This window comes from Arachis hypogaea, chromosome 6, assembly GCF_003086295.3.
Source record: "Arachis hypogaea cultivar Tifrunner chromosome 6, arahy.Tifrunner.gnm2.J5K5, whole genome shotgun sequence".
Taxonomy (NCBI): domain Eukaryota; kingdom Viridiplantae; phylum Streptophyta; class Magnoliopsida; order Fabales; family Fabaceae; genus Arachis; species Arachis hypogaea.
The window spans coordinates 1440235-1459868 of NC_092041.1; the positions used below are offsets into that span (position 1 = coordinate 1440235).

The 19634-nt window shown below is 34.8% G+C and overlaps 3 protein-coding genes across 3 annotated transcripts; all 3 read left to right on the forward strand.

Moving 5' to 3' along the window:
* Positions 1 to 271: 271 nt before the first annotated feature.
* On the forward strand, positions 272 to 3628 carry LOC112695215 (pectinesterase 3). The gene is made up of 2 exons (XM_025747469.3): positions 272 to 1597; positions 2710 to 3628. The coding sequence occupies exons 1-2, from the start codon at positions 544 to 546 to the stop codon at positions 3390 to 3392; spliced, it is 1737 nt and encodes a 578-aa protein (XP_025603254.1). The 5' UTR covers positions 272 to 543; the 3' UTR covers positions 3393 to 3628.
* Positions 3629 to 12570: 8942 nt separating this feature from the next.
* On the forward strand, positions 12571 to 13869 carry LOC112695217 (uncharacterized). The gene is made up of 3 exons (XM_025747470.3): positions 12571 to 12950; positions 13341 to 13471; positions 13551 to 13869. Exons 1-3 carry the CDS (start codon positions 12789 to 12791, stop codon positions 13684 to 13686), a joined length of 429 nt encoding a protein of 142 aa, XP_025603255.1. The 5' UTR covers positions 12571 to 12788; the 3' UTR covers positions 13687 to 13869.
* A 433-nt stretch (positions 13870 to 14302) lies between these two features.
* LOC112695218 (uncharacterized) lies at positions 14303 to 17439 on the forward strand. Its single transcript, XM_025747471.3, has 5 exons — positions 14303 to 15945; positions 16031 to 16183; positions 16284 to 16425; positions 16813 to 17054; positions 17149 to 17439. The coding sequence occupies exons 1-5, from the start codon at positions 15508 to 15510 to the stop codon at positions 17353 to 17355; spliced, it is 1182 nt and encodes a 393-aa protein (XP_025603256.1). The 5' UTR covers positions 14303 to 15507; the 3' UTR covers positions 17356 to 17439.
* The last annotated feature ends 2195 nt before the right edge of the window (positions 17440 to 19634 follow it).

A 19634-nucleotide genomic window follows, 5' to 3' on the forward strand; every position in this document is an offset into this window, starting at 1 on the left:
TTGTATACACTTCTGTTTATACGATTTTTTATAGTATAAAAGACAACTTTGTTTTTCTTGTTATCAATCATTTCTGTGCTAAAAAGGAAAAGTGTACAGAAAAGTAATGTATATAACATTACTCATATTTTTCATATGTATAAACAATTATAACATTACTCGTATTTTTTATATGTAGAAACAATTTTTTTATTTTGTATTTTTTTAATTTTTACTTTAAATGCACAAAATAAAAGGGGAAATAATTCAAGTAACTATAAATCAACTGTACAGAAACCGTGTCTTTTATTAATTATATTTGTATCTGTATTTGTATTCATTCATTAATTGATAATCTGTATTTGTGAAATGAATAAATTCGTTGACTGGATATAGTCATAAGTCATTAGCCATAGGGAAGAAGCATCGGTGAAACAAGCAAGGGAGACTTGTGTTGTTTTAGCAAAACTACACACTATAAATAAAGCAGCGAGCCAATGATACCTCTTCCTATTCACTCTTCACTTGTAAACACCAACCAAAGAAAAACTGATTCACTGATTAATGGATTCGATAAACTCGTTCAAAGGGTATGGCAAAGTGGACGAGGCAGAGCAGCAAGCCTTCCAGAAGAAGACTCGCAAGCGCCTCATCATACTCATAGTCTCCTCCATAGTCCTCATCGCCGTCATCATCGCCGCCGTCCTAGGCACCGTCCTACACAGCCGCCGTTCTTCCTCTGGCCCCTCAACGGAGCTATCCCCGGTGTCCTCTCTGAGGGCAGTGTGCGAAGTCACCCAGTACCCAGATTCGTGCATGTCGAGCATCTCGTCACTCCCAGACTACTCCAACACCACCGACCCACACCTCCTCTTCAGCCTCTCCCTCCGCGTAGCCATTAACGAGCTCTCCAACCTCTCCCATTATCCTTTCAAGCTCCGTTCCTCCATCAAGGAACCCCGTCTCCAGAAAGCCATTGATGTCTGTGCTACGGTCCTCGCCGACGCTGTCGCCAATTTCAACGACTCCGTCTCCACCCTCGACGCCGCCGGCAAGCTACCATCTACCACCAAGATCAGTGACATTAAAACCTGGGTGAGCGCCGCCATCACCAACCAAGATACCTGCTTGGACGCCCTCGAGGAGGTTAATAACTCCACCGCCGCCAACGCCGCCCTCGAGGACATGAAAACCACCATGAAGAACTCCACGGAGTTCTCGAGCAACAGCCTGGCCATCGTGACGAGGATCCTGGGGCTGCTCTCCCAATTCAACAGCCCGGTGAACAGGCGGCGGCTTCTGGGGTTCCCGGAGTGGGTGGGGGCGGCGGAGAGGAGGCTGCTGCTGGATAATGGGAACACCGCGACGCCGGATGCGGTGGTGGCGAGCGATGGGAGTGCGCAGTACAAGACGATAAAAGAGGCGGTGCTTGCGGTGAAGAAGAAGAGCGAGAAGAGATTCGTGATATATGTGAAGGCAGGGACTTATGTTGAGAACATTGATTTGGATAAGGACACTTGGAATGTTATGATCTACGGTGATGGAAGTGACAAGACCATCATCTCCGGCAGCCGCAACTTCATCGACGGCACTCCCACTTTTGAGACTGCCACTTTCGGTAACTTTTTCTTTCCGTCCATTCATGCCTTAGGATTACTGCTCGATTGCATGCTTCTAGCTAGAAATTTGACACTTAAGCCCTTAAGTTATCCTTTTCTTGTACTAGCATTAAGTTTAGGAGTAATTAAACAGCATGCATTGTTGTTAGAGTTATGGTAAGTTAAGTTTGGACTTTGGCAAATAGATAGTGGTTGGTTTCAAATGTTGAAGTGGAATAAATTGGGTTAATTTACAATAAATTTTGAAAGGAAACAAGTTTGGGGCATGTGCCATGTGAGTGGAAACAATCAGAAACATTATAAAACAGAAATGCTTTTTAATTTGTGTGCATCTGCTAACCTATACTGTATGATTGTGACCATGTGACATTGTGATCTTGATCTCATCTCAGTCATCTGCACCCTCTTGTTTTTCTGGGGGGCCAACAGTTTGGTCCGCCCAAATCACTAGAACATCCTGTAGTCGCTGCTGGAAAAAAAAATCGATCTTTTTCATCACTGCATGTTTGATGGCCTACCATGTGCGCATCTAATTTTTATCATAAATGATTATGATCAATACGCCTCCCTTTTGAGTCATCCACTTGTTTCGGGGGAAGAGAGTAATAATTAATAAAAAAAGATTTGTCCAAATTGATGCATATAAATAAAGAAAAGTATATATAATGCATGAGAGAACATAAGATGAGATGACACTACATCCAACTCGACACCTTACATCCAACTCAAAACCTTAAGGTGGCAAGTAAATGGATTTTTCATCTTATAAACTCCTCACTTTTCTTTGCTTTCTTTAACGTAGGACTAACTTCAACACTCCTCGCACTTGCAACACTAACACAAATAAATAGAAATTTTTAATTATTATTGTGCATAAGATGTCACCGAATGAATTAAGGCGGTAGAAATGGAATTTATGAGTATAGATGCGTGTAGAGCTAATGTGCAGCTGACCCTGTCTTCCAGCTAGATGCTCTTGCTTCCATCTGTATATGAATGATATTGATAATGACAATTGATATGGTAGTATAGCTAATTCACCTGTTATTTATGAACAATACTTTCCAATTCATTAATTAGTTGACTAACAAATATATTATGATAAATGCAGCTGTGAAGGGAAAGGGTTTTATTGCAAAGGACATACGGTTCAAGAACACGGCAGGCGCAGACAAGCATCAGGCGGTGGCACTGCGATCAGGGGCGGACCAATCAGTGTTCTACAGGTGCTCCTTTGAGGGTTTCCAGGACACACTCTACGCCCATTCCAACAGGCAGTTCTACCGCGACTGCGACATCACCGGCACCATCGACTTCATCTTTGGCAACGCCGCGGTGGTCTTCCAGAACTGCAAGATCATGCCACGTCAGCCTCTCCCCAACCAGTTCAACACCATAACCGCTCAGGGAAAGAAAGACCCCAACCAGAACACCGGCATCGTCATCCAGAAATGCTCCTTCTCTGCCTTCGCCAATGATCTTCAGGCCCCTACCTACCTTGGCCGCCCTTGGAAGGATTTTTCCACCACCGTCATTATGCAGTCCGATATCGCCTCCTTCTTGAAGCCCGTGGGCTGGATAAGCTGGGTTGCCAATGTCGATCCACCAAAAACTATATTTTACGGTGAGTACCGCAACACTGGGCCTGGATCCGATGTCTCGCAACGGGTTAAGTGGGCTGGCTATAACCCCTCTCTAACGGAAACTGATGCTGCCAAGTTCACAGTGCAGTCCTTTATTCAGGGCCCAGATTGGTTGCCAAATTCTGCTGTAAACTTTGACTCCACTCTCTGAATTCCACATTATAGTAAAGTCCTCTCGGGCTTAAGCCCCTTTAATTTACCAAAAAAAAAAAAAAGTTAAGTCCTCTCAAATTTCAATCTTTGTTGTAACTAGTATTATTTTGGCTTAGGTTATTAATGTATGTATTACAGTAGTAGTAATTTATTACGCACAATAGGGTAAAGGTTATTGTTGGCTTACTGTAATTTTTGGAGTCCTTTTGAGTGAAAGTGCGAAATTCCTCTTTAGTTAGTTTCACAATTTAAATAAGTATTTCAGTCAGGTGTGTTCAAAAGTAATGTTATTCATTCGAATCCCGCCTTGTGCATGCAGCAACCCATTGGCCAGCGGCAAACCCTTAAATGGAGCTCAATACCGCGGCGGATTAGTCCTTGACCTGTCGGGTTGGGGGATACCGTGGGAAACCAAAAAAAAAAAAAAAAAAGTAATGTTATTCACTTATTCATGACAAAGGCCACTACTGAACTTTAAAATACTAAACAATTTTCCTTACCGAAAACTAATAGTATTTATCTTTTTTAAATATATTTTTTACTCTCTTTTTCATATACATATATTGTTTGATTAATAATGTGAAAGTGTTCAACATATCTTGGAACGAACAAGTAAATGGTTGACATAAATATTTGAAAAAGAAAAAAAGTTTCAAGAATCAATAAAATTTATCATTTTTAGTTAATATTTTTAATTATTAATTTAATTTTTTTAATTTAATAATCTAATAATATATTTTTATTTAATATTTTTAAATATTATTGACTAACTACTAATAAAAAATGTATTTTTGTTAATTTTTTTAATATCTTTGAATATTTAATATTAACACTTTTTAGTCACCAAAAAAAGTTACTTTGTTAATATTGTTATTTGTATTTGTATGGTTAAATTACTTTAGTCACCAAAAAAAATGACTTTGTTATTTTTTATAATTTTATTAAATTTACAATTAAATTTTTATATTTTTTTGGTTCTTTAAATCATTTTAATTTATTTATTAGGTTTCTATATATTGACAATAAACGTTAAAAAAAAAAAACAAATCGTTTATAAGTTGTAAAATTATTATTGTACCTGTTGCTTTACATAACATTCATACTTGTTTGAACTTGATCTCCACTTTTTTCCTCTTTTCCACTTTTTCTATTTGCTTATGAAGATTTGTTAACTTGCTTCTAAATTTTACTATCATATACGATTTATTCTGCACTAGGTATTATATGGGGTTTATAAAATTTAACTAGTATTTTAGTCCATTACTATTCTTTCAAATAATAATGAAGGATTGATAGAGGGAACAAATTCTTTTGCTTCCATGTTATGAATTAGGATAATGTTAAGGTCCATCCTAATAGGAATTGGAGATCCACCCAAATTGACTCACCTCCCGTGAGGATATCCGTCAGTGAGGATTTTGACAGTTGGTAGACATTTTCAAACATTGAGAGTCCAAATGAAAGGGTCCACCCGCTAACTACAGATAAAGAGAGGGGGATCTACTCTTCCCCAAATACATCATCTTTTATTCTAACTAGCCACTTCATTGTACAGACACTTATTTTAGCATCAAAATGTCCGTGCAGATAGTCCTACCCGCCGATCCACCGACGATTGTAGTTGCACTTCTCCTCGCAAAGTTTGCGCCCAGGTATAGATACCTAACACCTCCCAATTGCTCTCGATTAGCTGCCCGATCGACACCTGATCCTAGTGAGCAACCGAATATTAGCACCGACTGTGAGGAGCTGACACGAGCATGGAGCTTATCCCTCGTACAGAGGAAGTATGAGAGGAAGGAGGAGCCACCGGGCGTCCAAGAGGCCGCCTTAGGAGTAGAGTAAGTTTGGAAACCTTCTGGGAACATCGAGGGTCCCCCTCTCACCAAGGCAACTCCCATACCCAATCTCCGGAAAAGCATTCGTTTGGCGGTACCGGTGGTGACAGCTCTCGAATCATGTAAGAACTCAGACATAGGGTCTAGAACATGGAAAGGGAATTGGCGGCGAGAGACCGTTATCATCCTGAGTATAGTCGGGATTCTCGTTCATGTTCAGAGGCCTGTCCGAGCCTTTCATACACCTGATCTCCGTCAAGAAGATTAGAAGATCGTCAACAAAGCACCAAGAGAGACGATGGGTGCGATCGAACTAACATTCACTCCCTCACCTACACCTACGGAAGATCGGAAGCCCGTGGAGAGCGAATGGGATATTGATTGAAGAAACGGTGAGATCCCATTATAATGGAGCCCACTTCTTTCTACCCATCCATCCTCAAGGTTCGGCTGCCGAAGAACGTCAACAAACGAACGGACATGAGGTATAATGGAACTAAGAATCCACAAGAGCACATATCGGCCTTTGAGGCCAGAATGAACTTAGAAGGCGTGGGTGACGCCGTTAGATGTCGAGCGTTCTCCGTGACCTTGGCAGGACCGGCAATTTGTTGGCTCAACTCCCTTCCACAAGGGTCTATTACGCTTTTGTAGATATCACGCAGAAGTCCCTAGCACAATTCACAACCTGAATTGCCAAAGCAAAACTCCCAATTACCTTGTTGGGAGTGACACAGCAGGTGGGGGAACCGACAAGGAAATACCTTAATCGATTCAACAACAAATGTCTGGACATTGACGGACTCAGTGGCCAGTCTGTGCGTTACTAACGGTCTGGTAAGTGAAGACTTTAGGAAGTATCTCACCACCAAACCAGTCTGGATGATGCAGGAGATTCAAATTGTGGCAACGGAGGACATCAATAACTAGGAGGTTAGTCAAATGGTAGACGTCAACAAGTGACAGTTAACTTTAGTGAAACTGATGCTTGAAACAATTCTGTTGGCAGTGACATTATTGCTACTGTCTTTGGAGCAACTAGGAGATCTTATGTTTTGTTAGTTCTTCCTTGTTTTAGTGTTGTGTTTAATATGTAATTTTTTGGTTTTATTCGGTTTGATGTTTGTTTTTATACAAATGGGAAAAATATATTGAGGATCATATTGTTATAAGTGTGATTAGATCAGAAACCCAACATGGCAGTATTTATCAATTAATTTATATTGTAAATGTAAACTGGAAATGAACAAAAAATCCTTCTATTTTTCTTTCTTTTTCCTCTTGTATCTTCTTTTTCTTGGCATACCAATATCTTTTTTATCTTGTATTTGAGTATTAATATATAAAATAATTATAGCAAAAATTATATATGTTGCTAATTACTATTTGATTTGTCTTATAATAAAAAGTGCATATTATATTTATAGGTTTGGTAATAAAAAGGACTGAAAATTTATATTATGCAGTAATGAAGATAAAGTCAAAAAATTAAAAAATATTTTTTTTAAAAGTTGATAAGGCTATCGCTACGCTTCAAAAGCGTGACTGTATTTTTCGCTATTGCGTATATCTGCTATCGCCGCGCTTTAAAAGCGTGACCATATCTCTCGCTTTTTTAACTTTTCGTCACGCTTTAAAAGCAGGCAATAGATGTATTTTCTTGTAGTGTAAATTAGAAAGACAACCTGTAATATAATCCGATCCTTAAATTAAAAGTATTTTTGGTGATAGAGTGAACAATGTATTACTGAGTGAGTTCCTTTTTTTTATTAATGTAATTGTTATTAGGCATTTAGTGTCCTTAATGTATGCTTTAATATCATGATTTGATAGTTTCATGAGTTAATAATTTTATTAGCCTTAATGACTTAGTCGTTAGCTATCAATGTAGTTTTCTCATTTATTCATATTCTCAATATGTCATTTTTGTCCAGAACAATGCTTCAACTCGAATTTGTTGACTTAATGACTTTGTCAAGAATATCCGAGTTTAACCGACTAAGTCCAAATAAATTTTTGCCTTTTTTATTTTGAGTGCCAAAAATCCATGGAAAACTTTTTAGTTTCCTTTAAATTGTTGCTTCTCTCGATTTTCGATCGGTTAGAAAAGTGAAAGGTCAGTTATATTTAATGATAACTTATCTTTTTAGTTTCTGACTTTATTACATTTTTACTTGTTGTTTTCTTATTTTTAACTTAACAACTTTTTCACTTCCTCTTTTTCTTTTATCTGGCAGCTGACATGATTAAGGACCTGAAATCTATGATCTAGAAAAAAAAACTCCTACCAATTCACCAAAAAAAAAAGTAGCCACAAAACAAAGGAAAACACCATATTAAGCCATCTAGGGTCGTTCTCCTTATCTGCTTTAGTTACATTCTGGAGAAAGACTTTCATTCTTCTGAGTTTATGAACTCATATCTTATGACTGAGACCACAAAATCGGAACTAGCCAAGATGCTCCTTGAATATACCTTGCCCTGAGTTTAAAGCATGCTTCTTTACTTACTTACTTTTGTTAGGGATACTAAGATAAAAATTTCAAATTTTCATTCTGAATTTATGGTAAAGGATAAAGAAATTAACAATGCTAACGCTCAGATTCAGAGTTCTAAACGCAACTTTGAACTCTCTTCAAGAGGAAAATACCACCCTTCAGGGCAAAGTTAAAAGCTTGGAAGAAGCGATGACTTCTTTTAATACAAAAGTTGAGAACATGAAAAAATACTGAAATAGGTTGCCAAGCTCATGAAGGAGGTCAAAATCCTCAATCAGTCAGTCACGAAAGCTGAACGTGCTAATGTAGACAGGTTGTTCGATGCTGAGCATAACATGCTTGAAGAAATAAAACTCTTAGCTTCCGACTTGGACGTCTTTGAAGTCAGTGGTTTTAAAAAAGGTTGTTAATGAAAAAGTAGGGGAGACCTTGTAAAAATTTTCATAAATTTTTATAAACTTTTTGTACTTTAAGTTTCTGCATTTAGTACTTTTTATTTTCTTTTGTAGACAAGTTTTTTTTTATTTGTCTTTGTGGACAAGGTCTTTTTCTATTTTTTAGGAAGCTTTTTAGCTATTTTGAACTTTTGTTTAGACAATTAGGCTAAGTTTGCTTGAAACTTTAATGCCTTTAAATTTTATGATTACTCTTTTACTTTTTACCGTTTTCTCAATATTAGTATTAATTGTGCTTTATTACCGTTATACTCGTAGTAATATTCAATGTATTTTAAATATTTGTGATATAGTTGTATCGACATTAGAATTTATGCACATTAAATAGGCAATAATAACATTAACGTACGAAGCAATAGACAATCATTGAAATATCAAATTGAATTATCTAACGAAGTCAAGTACAAATAATCATAAAATTTAGGCCTCCTTAAAAACCTAGTAACTTTTAATAGGCAATAATACCATTTACTCTAGTAACTTTCTAAGAATAATACCTTTTGATGTGGATAGCAATTAGCATTCCATGTTCTCAGGACCTCGGAAGTTTTTAAGTTTTATAACGTGTACGTCCCTTTATCCAGATTTTCTTTAACCCTAATGGGTCCTTTTCAAGTGGGGGTTAACTTTTCTTAATATATCAATGTATCGGCATCAGTTTATTTTAGTACCAGGTCTCCTACTTGGAAGCTCCTAAGTTTGACTTTGGTATTATATCTCTTTGCAATCCTCTGCCTTAATGCTTGTTCAGCTAAATTGGCTGCTAACCTTACTTTATCAATAAGGTCAAGATCCATATGATAATCAAAACTCATGAGTAGCAATCTTAGACTAGGCTCTCCAAATTTTTATTGGGTTCTGGTCTCAGCTTCTCTTAAATTTGGGAGTCCAAATCCACTAAAAATACTCCAGTAAAATATTTGACTTTATCCCTTAAGGTCAAACTTACTTTATTGTACTTTACAACAACTATTTGATCTACTCGGATAGTGGTTACACGACCTTCAGAGGTTAGGACTTCATCACAGAACTTTATTACTTTATTGGTATAAACACAGCTATCCAATCTCCTCAGATAGTGGCTACACGACCTTCAGAGGTTAGGACTTCATCACATAACTTTGTTGGAATAAATGCTCACAGATCATGTATTGTCTTTCTTTTCAGATCACATTGTAAGCCGTTGAATTCTTTAGGATCACATTTATTGTCTTTCTTCCTAACTTATGGTGTTGATGACCTTGGGGTTGAGGATTGTCCAAACTTTCAGCCATATTAGGTGATGAAATTAGATTTTTTTTCTTTTAGTCAAAACCACCTTCGAGATGTCTTCATCTTGCATATATTCAAGGAGATTTGATTAATTTTTTCCATAGACTTCACATCCGTCGAAGTCAAGTGTCTTCTAAAATCACCTTCTAGCAAACCAGCAATGAAGTAAAAGTACACAATTTTAGGAGTTTGTGTGTTAACCTCTAGTAAAGCCTTGTTAAAGCAATTCAAGTAATTTTGGATACTCTCACTCACTCTTTGCTCTACACCAAGTAATGATATTGGGTGCTTGGCCTAAGTTCTTCTTGTAGTAAAGTGTGCTAAGAACTTCGTCTTGATATCAGCAAAAAAAAGAGAGATGGATCCAAAAGGCAATGTGTTGAATTAAGCCATTGTTGGTCCTAACAATGTTACTAAAAAAGCCTTACACTAGATCACATCTCCTACTCCTATTGGTTGATCAAAATGCTTAGGCAAGCGAACCTGGAGGACATGGGAAACAAATGGAGTTTGACCCATAATCACATGCTCCCGAGTATCCCTGTCTTTTTTAGGACTCAAACTCCTTTGTGGAGTCCGTTTCCTTTAAAAACTAGGCTAAAGGGGAGTTAGTTCTTCCTTTTCTTTCAAGTTTGCGACGCCCCTCATCACATCGAAGGGAGTCCCTCCTATGCGCTTGAGGAGAGCGAGAATGTCGATGATCATCCTCTTGGCATCACGCGTGAGCCCTTTTCGAGGTCCTCTTTTCATGACTATGATTACGACCTCTAGTTGTATGACTTCGAGACCGAAATTGCTTGATTATGATCGCTCTTCCAATTGACGTTCTAACTCTTGCATTTGTGGCGCATTTCTTGCAAGGCACGAACGTAGTCTTACCCTAAACCAACAAAATGACAAACTCTAAAGTTCTGAACCTCGCGATTTTCTAATTTTGGAGGAACTTGAAGTTCTTGATTGGTAGGTGGGGAGATATCAGTTTTATGTCTATCATCTTGATTTTGTTGTTCATTGAAATGAGTGTTTGAGTTGATTACTGATTGTATTTTTTGGTCAACCATGGAACCAATAATGCAAGATCCCACAGATGGCGCCAAATATTCATACTTTTGGTGAGATTATGAGCTAGGAAGATTTGAAGATTCTAATCTGACAACGTTGGAATCGGGCTGGAAAGACAACCTAAAATACACTTTGATTCTTAAGTTAGTAGTGTTTTAGGTGATAGAGTGAACAGTGTATTACCTACTTTTTCTTTTTTCCTTTATTACATCTTTTCGATGTAACCGTTATTAGACATTTACTGCCTTTAATGTATGCTTTTAATGCCATGATTTGACAGTTTCGCGAGTTAATGATTTTATTAGGCTTAATGACTTAGGCTTGGTTTGGTAAAACTTTTTGAAGAGGTGATTCTACTTTTTAAAAGCTCAAGCTCTTCATTTTATGATTGGTAAATAAAAAAGATCATGTGTTTGTAATTGCAATTTTTAAAAGATCGAGATATTTTTGAAAGCAACTAAGATAGAGCTTTTTAAAGTTGGCTTGTATTTTTCAAAATTTAAAAAGTCTAATATAACCTCATTTGTTAACTAATTTTCAAATTTCATGCTTACATTTATGTCTATTATAGTATTTTTAAATTTTAAAAGCTATTTTACTAAATACAATTATTGTTGTTTGTGTTTATTAAAAGATTTTTAATTTGATTTGCTAAACATAAATGTTACAACTTTTAAAAAGTTATTTTTAAAAATTAGCTCTTATAAAATATTTTTGAAAAGTAAAAACTTTACCAAATTAAACCTGAATCATTTGATATTAATGTAATTTTTTCATTTATTCATATTTTCAGTATGTCATTCTTGTTCAAACAGTTACATAGCTGGTTCTACTTGTTTTTTTTTTTCTCGTTATTCTTTGTTATGCCTCCTGCTATAAATAAAATGTAGTGAAAAAGAGAGAGCATGGAGAATAGAATTTGTGACTGAGTTGAATTCCATTGGGAAGGGAGGGAGGGAAATTTTTTTTGTCTAAGTATGAAAAAGAGAGGGGAGAGAGAAAAGGATTATTTTGTCATTCTAAAAAAAGTCACATTTAGAATTTTACCAATTACTCAGGGTATTTTTAATTTGAGAATGAAATATTTCATTAACTCAAACTTTTTTTTGTCACAGTAGAAACTTGATTAAAAGAGTTAAAATGATTTATGAACCCAATTAAAAAATATAAAGACCTACAAATTTAATAAAATTATAAAAATAAAAAATAATTAAATCTATTTGTATTTAAAATGATAAAATACTAAAATATGATTAGTAAGATAAAAAGGAGACATCATTATAATCAAAACTTCTTTTTCATTTTTATTTTAAATAAGAATGTAATCTTATTATTTACATTTTATTAGAATTTGTTTAGATCATGTGGACGCTGGATTTATATTATTTTTTTTATTATTTTTTTAATTTATATCACACAAAGTAATAATAAAAAATAGATTCTCTTAATCTTTTAATTATTTAATAAAATACTTATTTTATATTTTTAAGTAAAAAATGTATGAAAAAAATATTAAATAATAAAAAATCAAGTTTACTAAATAATTGAAGGGGAAAAAAAAAAGGAGACATTCCCGTTCCGCAACAGTGTCTTTCTTCACTAGTGAAATGGTGAATAGACCAAGCAACAAAATTATAGGAGAGAAACACTATCAAGCAGAGGCATGACCTGGAGTTCACTGGCAACAAGAGGTAAGAGATAGTCACTTTGTGCTTGTTTGATGGCATTATTTTGTTAAAAAAATTTTTTTTTAAGAAGTTGTAAATTATATTTTTTAATTTTTTTTTAAAAAAAATATTTTTATGTAATAAATAAACAAAAAAATACTTTTATATTATTATATCTAAATATATAATTAATAGATAAAAAGATTTTTTTCATAAAATATTCAAACATAAAATTATTTTTACTTTTTCATGAAATATTTTAAAAAAAGATAACTCGAAAAAAATATTTTTTTAAAAGCTCACCCAAACAAATTCTTTATTCCCCCATAACTCTCTTTACTAATCTTATTTTATATTATATTAATTTAAGGCATCAAGATAACCGGATAAGACCTGAGCCACCAATAATTGAATTTATTAGATGATATGAAGTTCTAAACAAAACAAAAACCGATGCTTACCATTAATGATAATAATAAAGAAGAAACCTTTCAATCATGTGATGAGATCGTTATTCTATTACTATATAGCCATAGCCCCACCCAACACCAATTTACTCTTCTTATTCTTATACCTGTTCTTCTTCTTTGTAAATTGCATTGATGGCTGTTTACTCTAATTGCTTAACTCAAATCCCACTTCGCAATTATGGATCATCTCTCAAATATCCAAAGAAAGAATTGAAGGCCAGGAGCAGCTTTGTTCCTCTGAAAAAGGCACCAGCAGTGAGGATCACAAAAGTCACAGCATCCATTAAAAACAAGGTCAATATAATATCATCGTTCTTCTTTTATTTTTCTGCACTTCACTACAATACAATACAATACACGCTACTTTCTGTTTGATGTTTATTCTCTGAGGAGTGCTAGGGGCCAGCAAATTTTGTGTTTTGTAATTATCAATTGGCCATCAATAGTATTTTTAATGGTATGAAATTATATCAAATGGTGGGAGATCAATCTTCTTTTTGATGGTTAAATTCTAGCCACAAAACACAAAAGTAAGTTGCTGCCCTCGTAAATTTTTCCTTATTTCTATTTTTGTCCAAGCAGAAGAAGAAAACAATTATCATGTGGGTTCAGAAATAAAAATTAGAAAATAGAAATAGTATATTTGGATAATTGATTGATGTGTCTAACCTCTAAAGAAAACAGGTTTACGAGGATAGATCAGAGGGCATAGTTTGCTACGAAGATGAGCGGGGAGAAATAATATGTGAAGGGTATGATGAAGGACCATGCTTTCAAAGAATTCCAAAGGCAAGCTATCACCTTCCAAATCCAAGGTAGCTAGAAAATTTGATACTCTATAGTCTTTTTTGTTGATTGTTATTGTTTTATGACTTTAAGACTGCATTTGTCCAGAGATGCTGAAATCAGGAATCTTGTTATCCAACAAGGATGGCTTCAGATTGCTAAAGAGGAAGAAAAAGTGAACAATGATACAGTTGAGAGTCTCAAAAGAGACTTGAACTGCAATGGCTTTAACTCCTTTCGCTAGTCACCTCAATCTTACCATCTTGTATGTATTCGATCGATGGCAATTCTTTTCTCAATTTAATTGCCTCTCCTTTTCAGTCATTGATGTATACTACTATCTTTACCCTACTAGTATTGTAAATTATATCTCATGGAACAGCAGAGCATGACTTGCAATAAATTTGTTTGTCTTTGCGTCTTAAAAGCACAGCACTCATACATATTTTATGCATTTGCATTATTTACAAAGGCTATCTTTCTATCCAAATGCATATTTTTATATACAAAGATGCTATTTGTGCTATTTTTGTATACTAAAATCAGTCACCAATGTATTTATGTATAAATATATTTGTGGTTTAATTTATTTTCAATGTATATTTATATTCCAGCATAGCTGTAGTAGCTAATTTTAGTGTAGACGAAGCATAAGTCTTTTATATATGGCCAACAAAGCCTATGCTACAAAAGAAAGGAAAAGAATAAAATGAAAAGCTAACTTACTAGATACTCACAGCACCCACAGTAATGAAAATTAGCGATTAACATTTTTAAAGAGAAAGCATAATGATCAAGAAGAGAAACAGAATCACCCATTTAATACTGTAAAATGAAAATATATATTTTATGGGATGTAGGAAGGATGAATGAGCAAGGAAAAGCAACACAAATTGTGAATGTGCCCAGGCCAACATGTGTTATGATCACCAATCTTGCATTCACTGCTGCACTCTTTTTTTAATTTATTGTGACATTAAGATCAGGCATGGAGAATGCAAGTGATATACTTCCATTCTCGATCTTTTTAAATCATTGTTTACCAATTTGAAAAGTTAAATCCAATATCAACTAAACGAAAATCAATAAGTTGTTCAACCTAATGTAGTATAGGTGATTTGCAGTATGCATTGTTAATGTGCAAATATGAGTAAATTATAGATTTCTTATTTTGAATTTAAAATAACTTGTAATTATGCTGTCTTTGAAAAAAATCGATGGCTTTAACAATTCTCAAATTCAATATAATTAACCTTTTGGAGATTAACTTATTCGAATATATTCATTGAATTTATAAATTGTATATTATATAAATTTTTTATTTAAATTTAAAAAAATAATAAGTAAAAACTCAGATGCAGTCAATTTCAAGTAGAATTAATAGTTGAAAATTGATAAATAATTTAACTAATTTATCTAACCACTTTTAATTATCAAATTCACTTAAGTTGACACTTTTTTATTTTTAATATTAGATTAATAATGGTGTTTTTTTTAAATTATGATCTACTATGGTATTTTTCTAAAATATGGGATGATTTAATGTACGGAATACAAATCGAAATTTTTAAGAGTTACGAAAATTAGATCATCCAATTTTTAGGTAAACAACTCGGATCGTTCGATTTCTGTACTCCAAATTTTTAAAATTTTTTAAACACAAATTGAAGGATCCAATTTATGTATCTCCCATAATTCTTAAAAACACCCAAAATTATCAGATTAAAGTATAGCACTCATTCTACCTCCATATTTAAATTTTTTAGCTTTTAAGTTGACAGCATTGAGAGAACTCATTGCACTAAACGCGTCGTTGATAAATCCTAATTTAGCAGTAATTCCCACTATCTTGGCTTGAATCCCCAAAACCCTAATTTTACAAGACTCAGGATCACTTTCAATTATTTTTCCGAAGAAGACGTTCTATAATTTGCATCTGTATACATACAGTGTTAACCACCACTCGTATGGTTGTGAGTTGTTTTTGTGCTGTGCATAGTTTCTCTTGTAATTCGAATTGGAACGAGAATATCGGCGATTAAGAGAGAAGAGAAAAGAGGCATAAATGTGGTGGAGATCCGCATCATTCATACTAGACAGGCAGCAGAACGACGCGGCTCTGAGGCCGGACACATCGTCCACCGTTACTCCTCCTCCACCCACTGAATCCTCCTCCGCAATGGGATTGCCCACCGACCACAACCCTAACATCTCCGCCTACTACCAGACAAGGGCCGCCCACCACGCCGTCGTTACCAGCGACTGGCTCGCCCAGGCCCAGGCTGCCGCCGCCGTTGCCCACGACCCCCCTCAATCCACCTCCACCGCTGATCCCGACAAGCCCTTCAGCGTTATCGACGTCTTCAACAACTGGCGTAGACAGCCCGATTTGGCTGAGGCCGTCGCCGCCATTCGCGCCCTGGCCGCCGTCATCAGGTCCAGCCAGGCCTCCACCATGATGCAGCTCGAAATCGAGCTCAAGAAGGCCTCCGACTCTCTCAAAGTAATTTCAATTCACTCTCTTTCTTTCAAAAATGGTTGGATTTCTTGAATGAATGTCTCCTTATTAAGCTGGCTTTACTTTACAGGCTTGGGATACGACTTCAATCTCCTTGACTGCTGGCTGTGATTTGTTTATGCGGTATGTGACGAGGACCTCTGCTTTGGAGTATGAAGATTTTAATTCAGCCAAGTCTCGCCTAATCGAGCGCGCTGAGAAGTTTGGCGAAATCTCCTACAAGGTTTTAGTTTATTCATTAATCTTAATGCAACTTATCAAGATCGATCAGCTGTACCCTCTTTAGTTTCAATTACTCACTCACCAACTTGTTTGTTTTGCAGTCCAGGAAAATTATTGCCATGTTGAGTCAAGAGTTTATATTTGATGGCTGTACCATTTTAGTCCATGGGTTTTCCAGGGTTGTCTTTGAAGTTCTAAAACTGGCAGCACAAAATAAAAAGCTATTTAGAGTCTTCTGCACAGGTATTTTACCCTCTTACTCTCTTTCTTTTTGTTTATATATTGATATATAGATTTACTTCCAACTCACAAGCCAGGGCATTCATAATTGAGCTCTTAAATTTGAAATCTTTACCCGGAGCCAGTAGAAAAAGGTCTTTGTGTTCAAATGTATTGCGGTTGCCTGATTGTTTGGTTTTTGATAGTCACTCCACTGTCATTCATTGAACACATAAACATTGCACTTAGTAGGATAAAGGTTGGTTTTTGAATGTTGATTTTTTGCAAAATTTCGGTTTCAATTTTTTCCACCATATCCCTTGATTAATGCCTGTGAACCCTGCATCTCTAGTTTGGTCATTATAGAAATTTGTGATCTGAACTTCAAACCTTTTGTGCTTGGGACCACAGAGGGAAGACCGGATCGAACAGGATTACGGTTGTCAAATGAGCTGGCAAAGCTTGACGTTCCTGTGAAACTTGTAATAGACTCTGCTGTTGCGTATACTATGGACGAGGTGGACATGGTTTTTGTGGGTGCAGATGGTGTTGTTGAAAGTGGCGGCATAATTAACATGATGGGGACATATCAAATCGCATTGGTTGCAAATAGTATGAATAAGCCAGTTTATGTTGCTGCTGAAAGCTATAAGGTGTTTTGCATGATAACAAAATTGTTTCAGATGTTGAATTAGGAGCGGTATTGTCTTTCGGTGTTTACAAGTTTTTCTTTGTGTTGCTTTGCAGTTTGCTCGTCTCTACCCTCTAGACCAGAAAGACTTGGCTCCTGCCTTGCGCCCTATTGATTTTGGTGTACCAATTCCATCCAAGGTTGAAGTTGAAAGGTCTGCCAGGGATTACACCCCTCCTCAATATCTGACTCTGCTTTTCACAGATTTAGGTGTTCTTACTCCATCAGTTGTTAGTGATGAGCTGATCCAGTTATACTTATAGTCATCCATATATATGTAATTATTTTATAACTATTCTTTGAATCTGTTAGCCTCAATTCAAGATAATGGATTTTTGTTTTTCACACGAGTACGTGTGTGTCTTTTAACTAATTAGGGATAGTTTTTTTCTTATAATCAGGCAATACTTATCTGTTAACCTGGCATCATTGCTTATTCCCCTTCTAATTGTTAACTTTGGCAATTGTTACAAAATTTCATGAATTGGCCTGGTAGCAAGTAGCAGCACTGCTCATGGACTGTGTATACTTAGTGTTCACGTATAAAACAAGGGACACTCTAGTGTACAGATTGAAGTGGTATAGAGAGAGAGTTTAAAATATTTTTTATTATTTTATTATTATTCAAAATGTGAGTCCTATCTTTATCCATCTCTCTTTCATCCTGTTAAAGAAAAAATCTGTAAACTTACATCTTTACCATATAATTTACCATGAAACAAACATGTTAATGGCTATGAGCAGGTGCTGATAGTGATTAGGTACAAATTACAAACACTGACAAAAGAGGGCTTCGGGGTCGGCTTATCACATGTCAATGTAAGTTTGGTTAGCTTCTTCCCCTCTTGTTCTTTGATTCCAAATATCTTTACTAATATTCGATAAGACTGATTTGATTTATATTTCTTATTGTTTTATCCCTACTCTATGTTGGGTACTCTAGGTAATTATTATTTTACCTCCACCTATGTATTAGTATTATACACTGGCTGCTAATCATGCTTAATTGATCAAATGAGCTAGCACTTATTTTTAAGAGTTAATTACCAAAACAATACATGAAAGATTAGTACTTGAAAGATGTTGACAAAATAGTCCCTAAAAGATTATTAATTTTGATAGAAGTGACTAACTGTCAACTACAATTATAATAATTATAAAAAATGAAAAATGTTAGAGTCATCAGAATTTATTGTTTTTGGTCATCAGGTGGCTATTAATGTTTAAAAGTATGAAATAAAATATGTTGTTAGATTATTAAATTAAGAAAATTAGATTAAAAGAATTAAGTTAATGACTAATTAATGAACAAAAACAATAAATTGTGATGATTTTTTTAGCATTTTTCATAAAAAAATCCAACAATTATTTATAAAAAAAGCCTCCATAAGTTTTATAATTTAAAAAGCTTCAACAATTAAAGCTATTCTTTTAAGAAATATCTTCTTCCTCTGCTTGACACAATCACAACAGATCCAAAGTAAAAAAGATCAGAGAAAGAGAAGGGAAAACAGAGAAAGAAAAGAAGAGCTATACATTAAAAAAGATCAGAGAAAGAAAAGAAGTTAGTCGCATTTGTCAAAATTAATAATTTTTTAGAGGTTGTTTTGTCACAAAAGCTAATAATTTTTTAGAGGTTATTTTGTCAATAACATCGTTAATGTATCATTTTGTGAGTACTTGAATTTTTAGATACTATTGATAATTAACTCTTATTAATAAACAATATTTTCAATTGGAAAATTGCAAGTAAATAATTAGCAACAATGTTTTATTAAAGTAATTTATAATTTAATAAAATTTGAATTTCGATCAATAGTTAAAAAAATTGAAATGGACCAATTCGACCAAAAATTTGGTAAATCAGTCTATATTTTTGGTAAATCAGTCTATATGTTAACGTTTAAAATGTACTAAGAATGATTTTATGATTCGATTTAAGAATGTTCGAAATCGATGTTATGTTTCACTTCCTGAAAGTGAAGTAATGAAGATAGCTGCCATGGGATTAGGATTTTATATGCGTCGAAAATTGCTCAATGTACATATAACTGATCTAGCTGATTTTGTTAAAAGGGTTCATCAATTAGAAATTCTTCAGAAAGAAAAAGAAGTGTAGAATTTGGATTTGTCCTAGATAGGAATGACTAGTTCCTACGGAGATATTGGTGTTTGTAATATTGAGAAAACATAGTGAAATTCTATCATTGTTGTGATAGAGATTGGATGTAGATCACATTGCACCTAGTGACTGAATCAGGATATATTTGGTGTTAATTCTTCTTCTCTACTCCTTTCTCTGTTTTTATTTATCAGGAGACAAAAATAAAAATATCTCTTAATTCGGCACGAGACAAAACAAAAGTATCTCTTAATTCAACACGAGACAAAAAGAAGAAATATCTCTTAAAGTTTCCTTAAAAGTCAGAAAGTAATATTCAGCAAAAAGAGGCTAAAATTCAACCTCCCCTCTTTTCTTAGCTACTGATTACCATCAGTATGTATTCTTTTAAAACCTGGCTATAGAGGTTTTGATGTATTT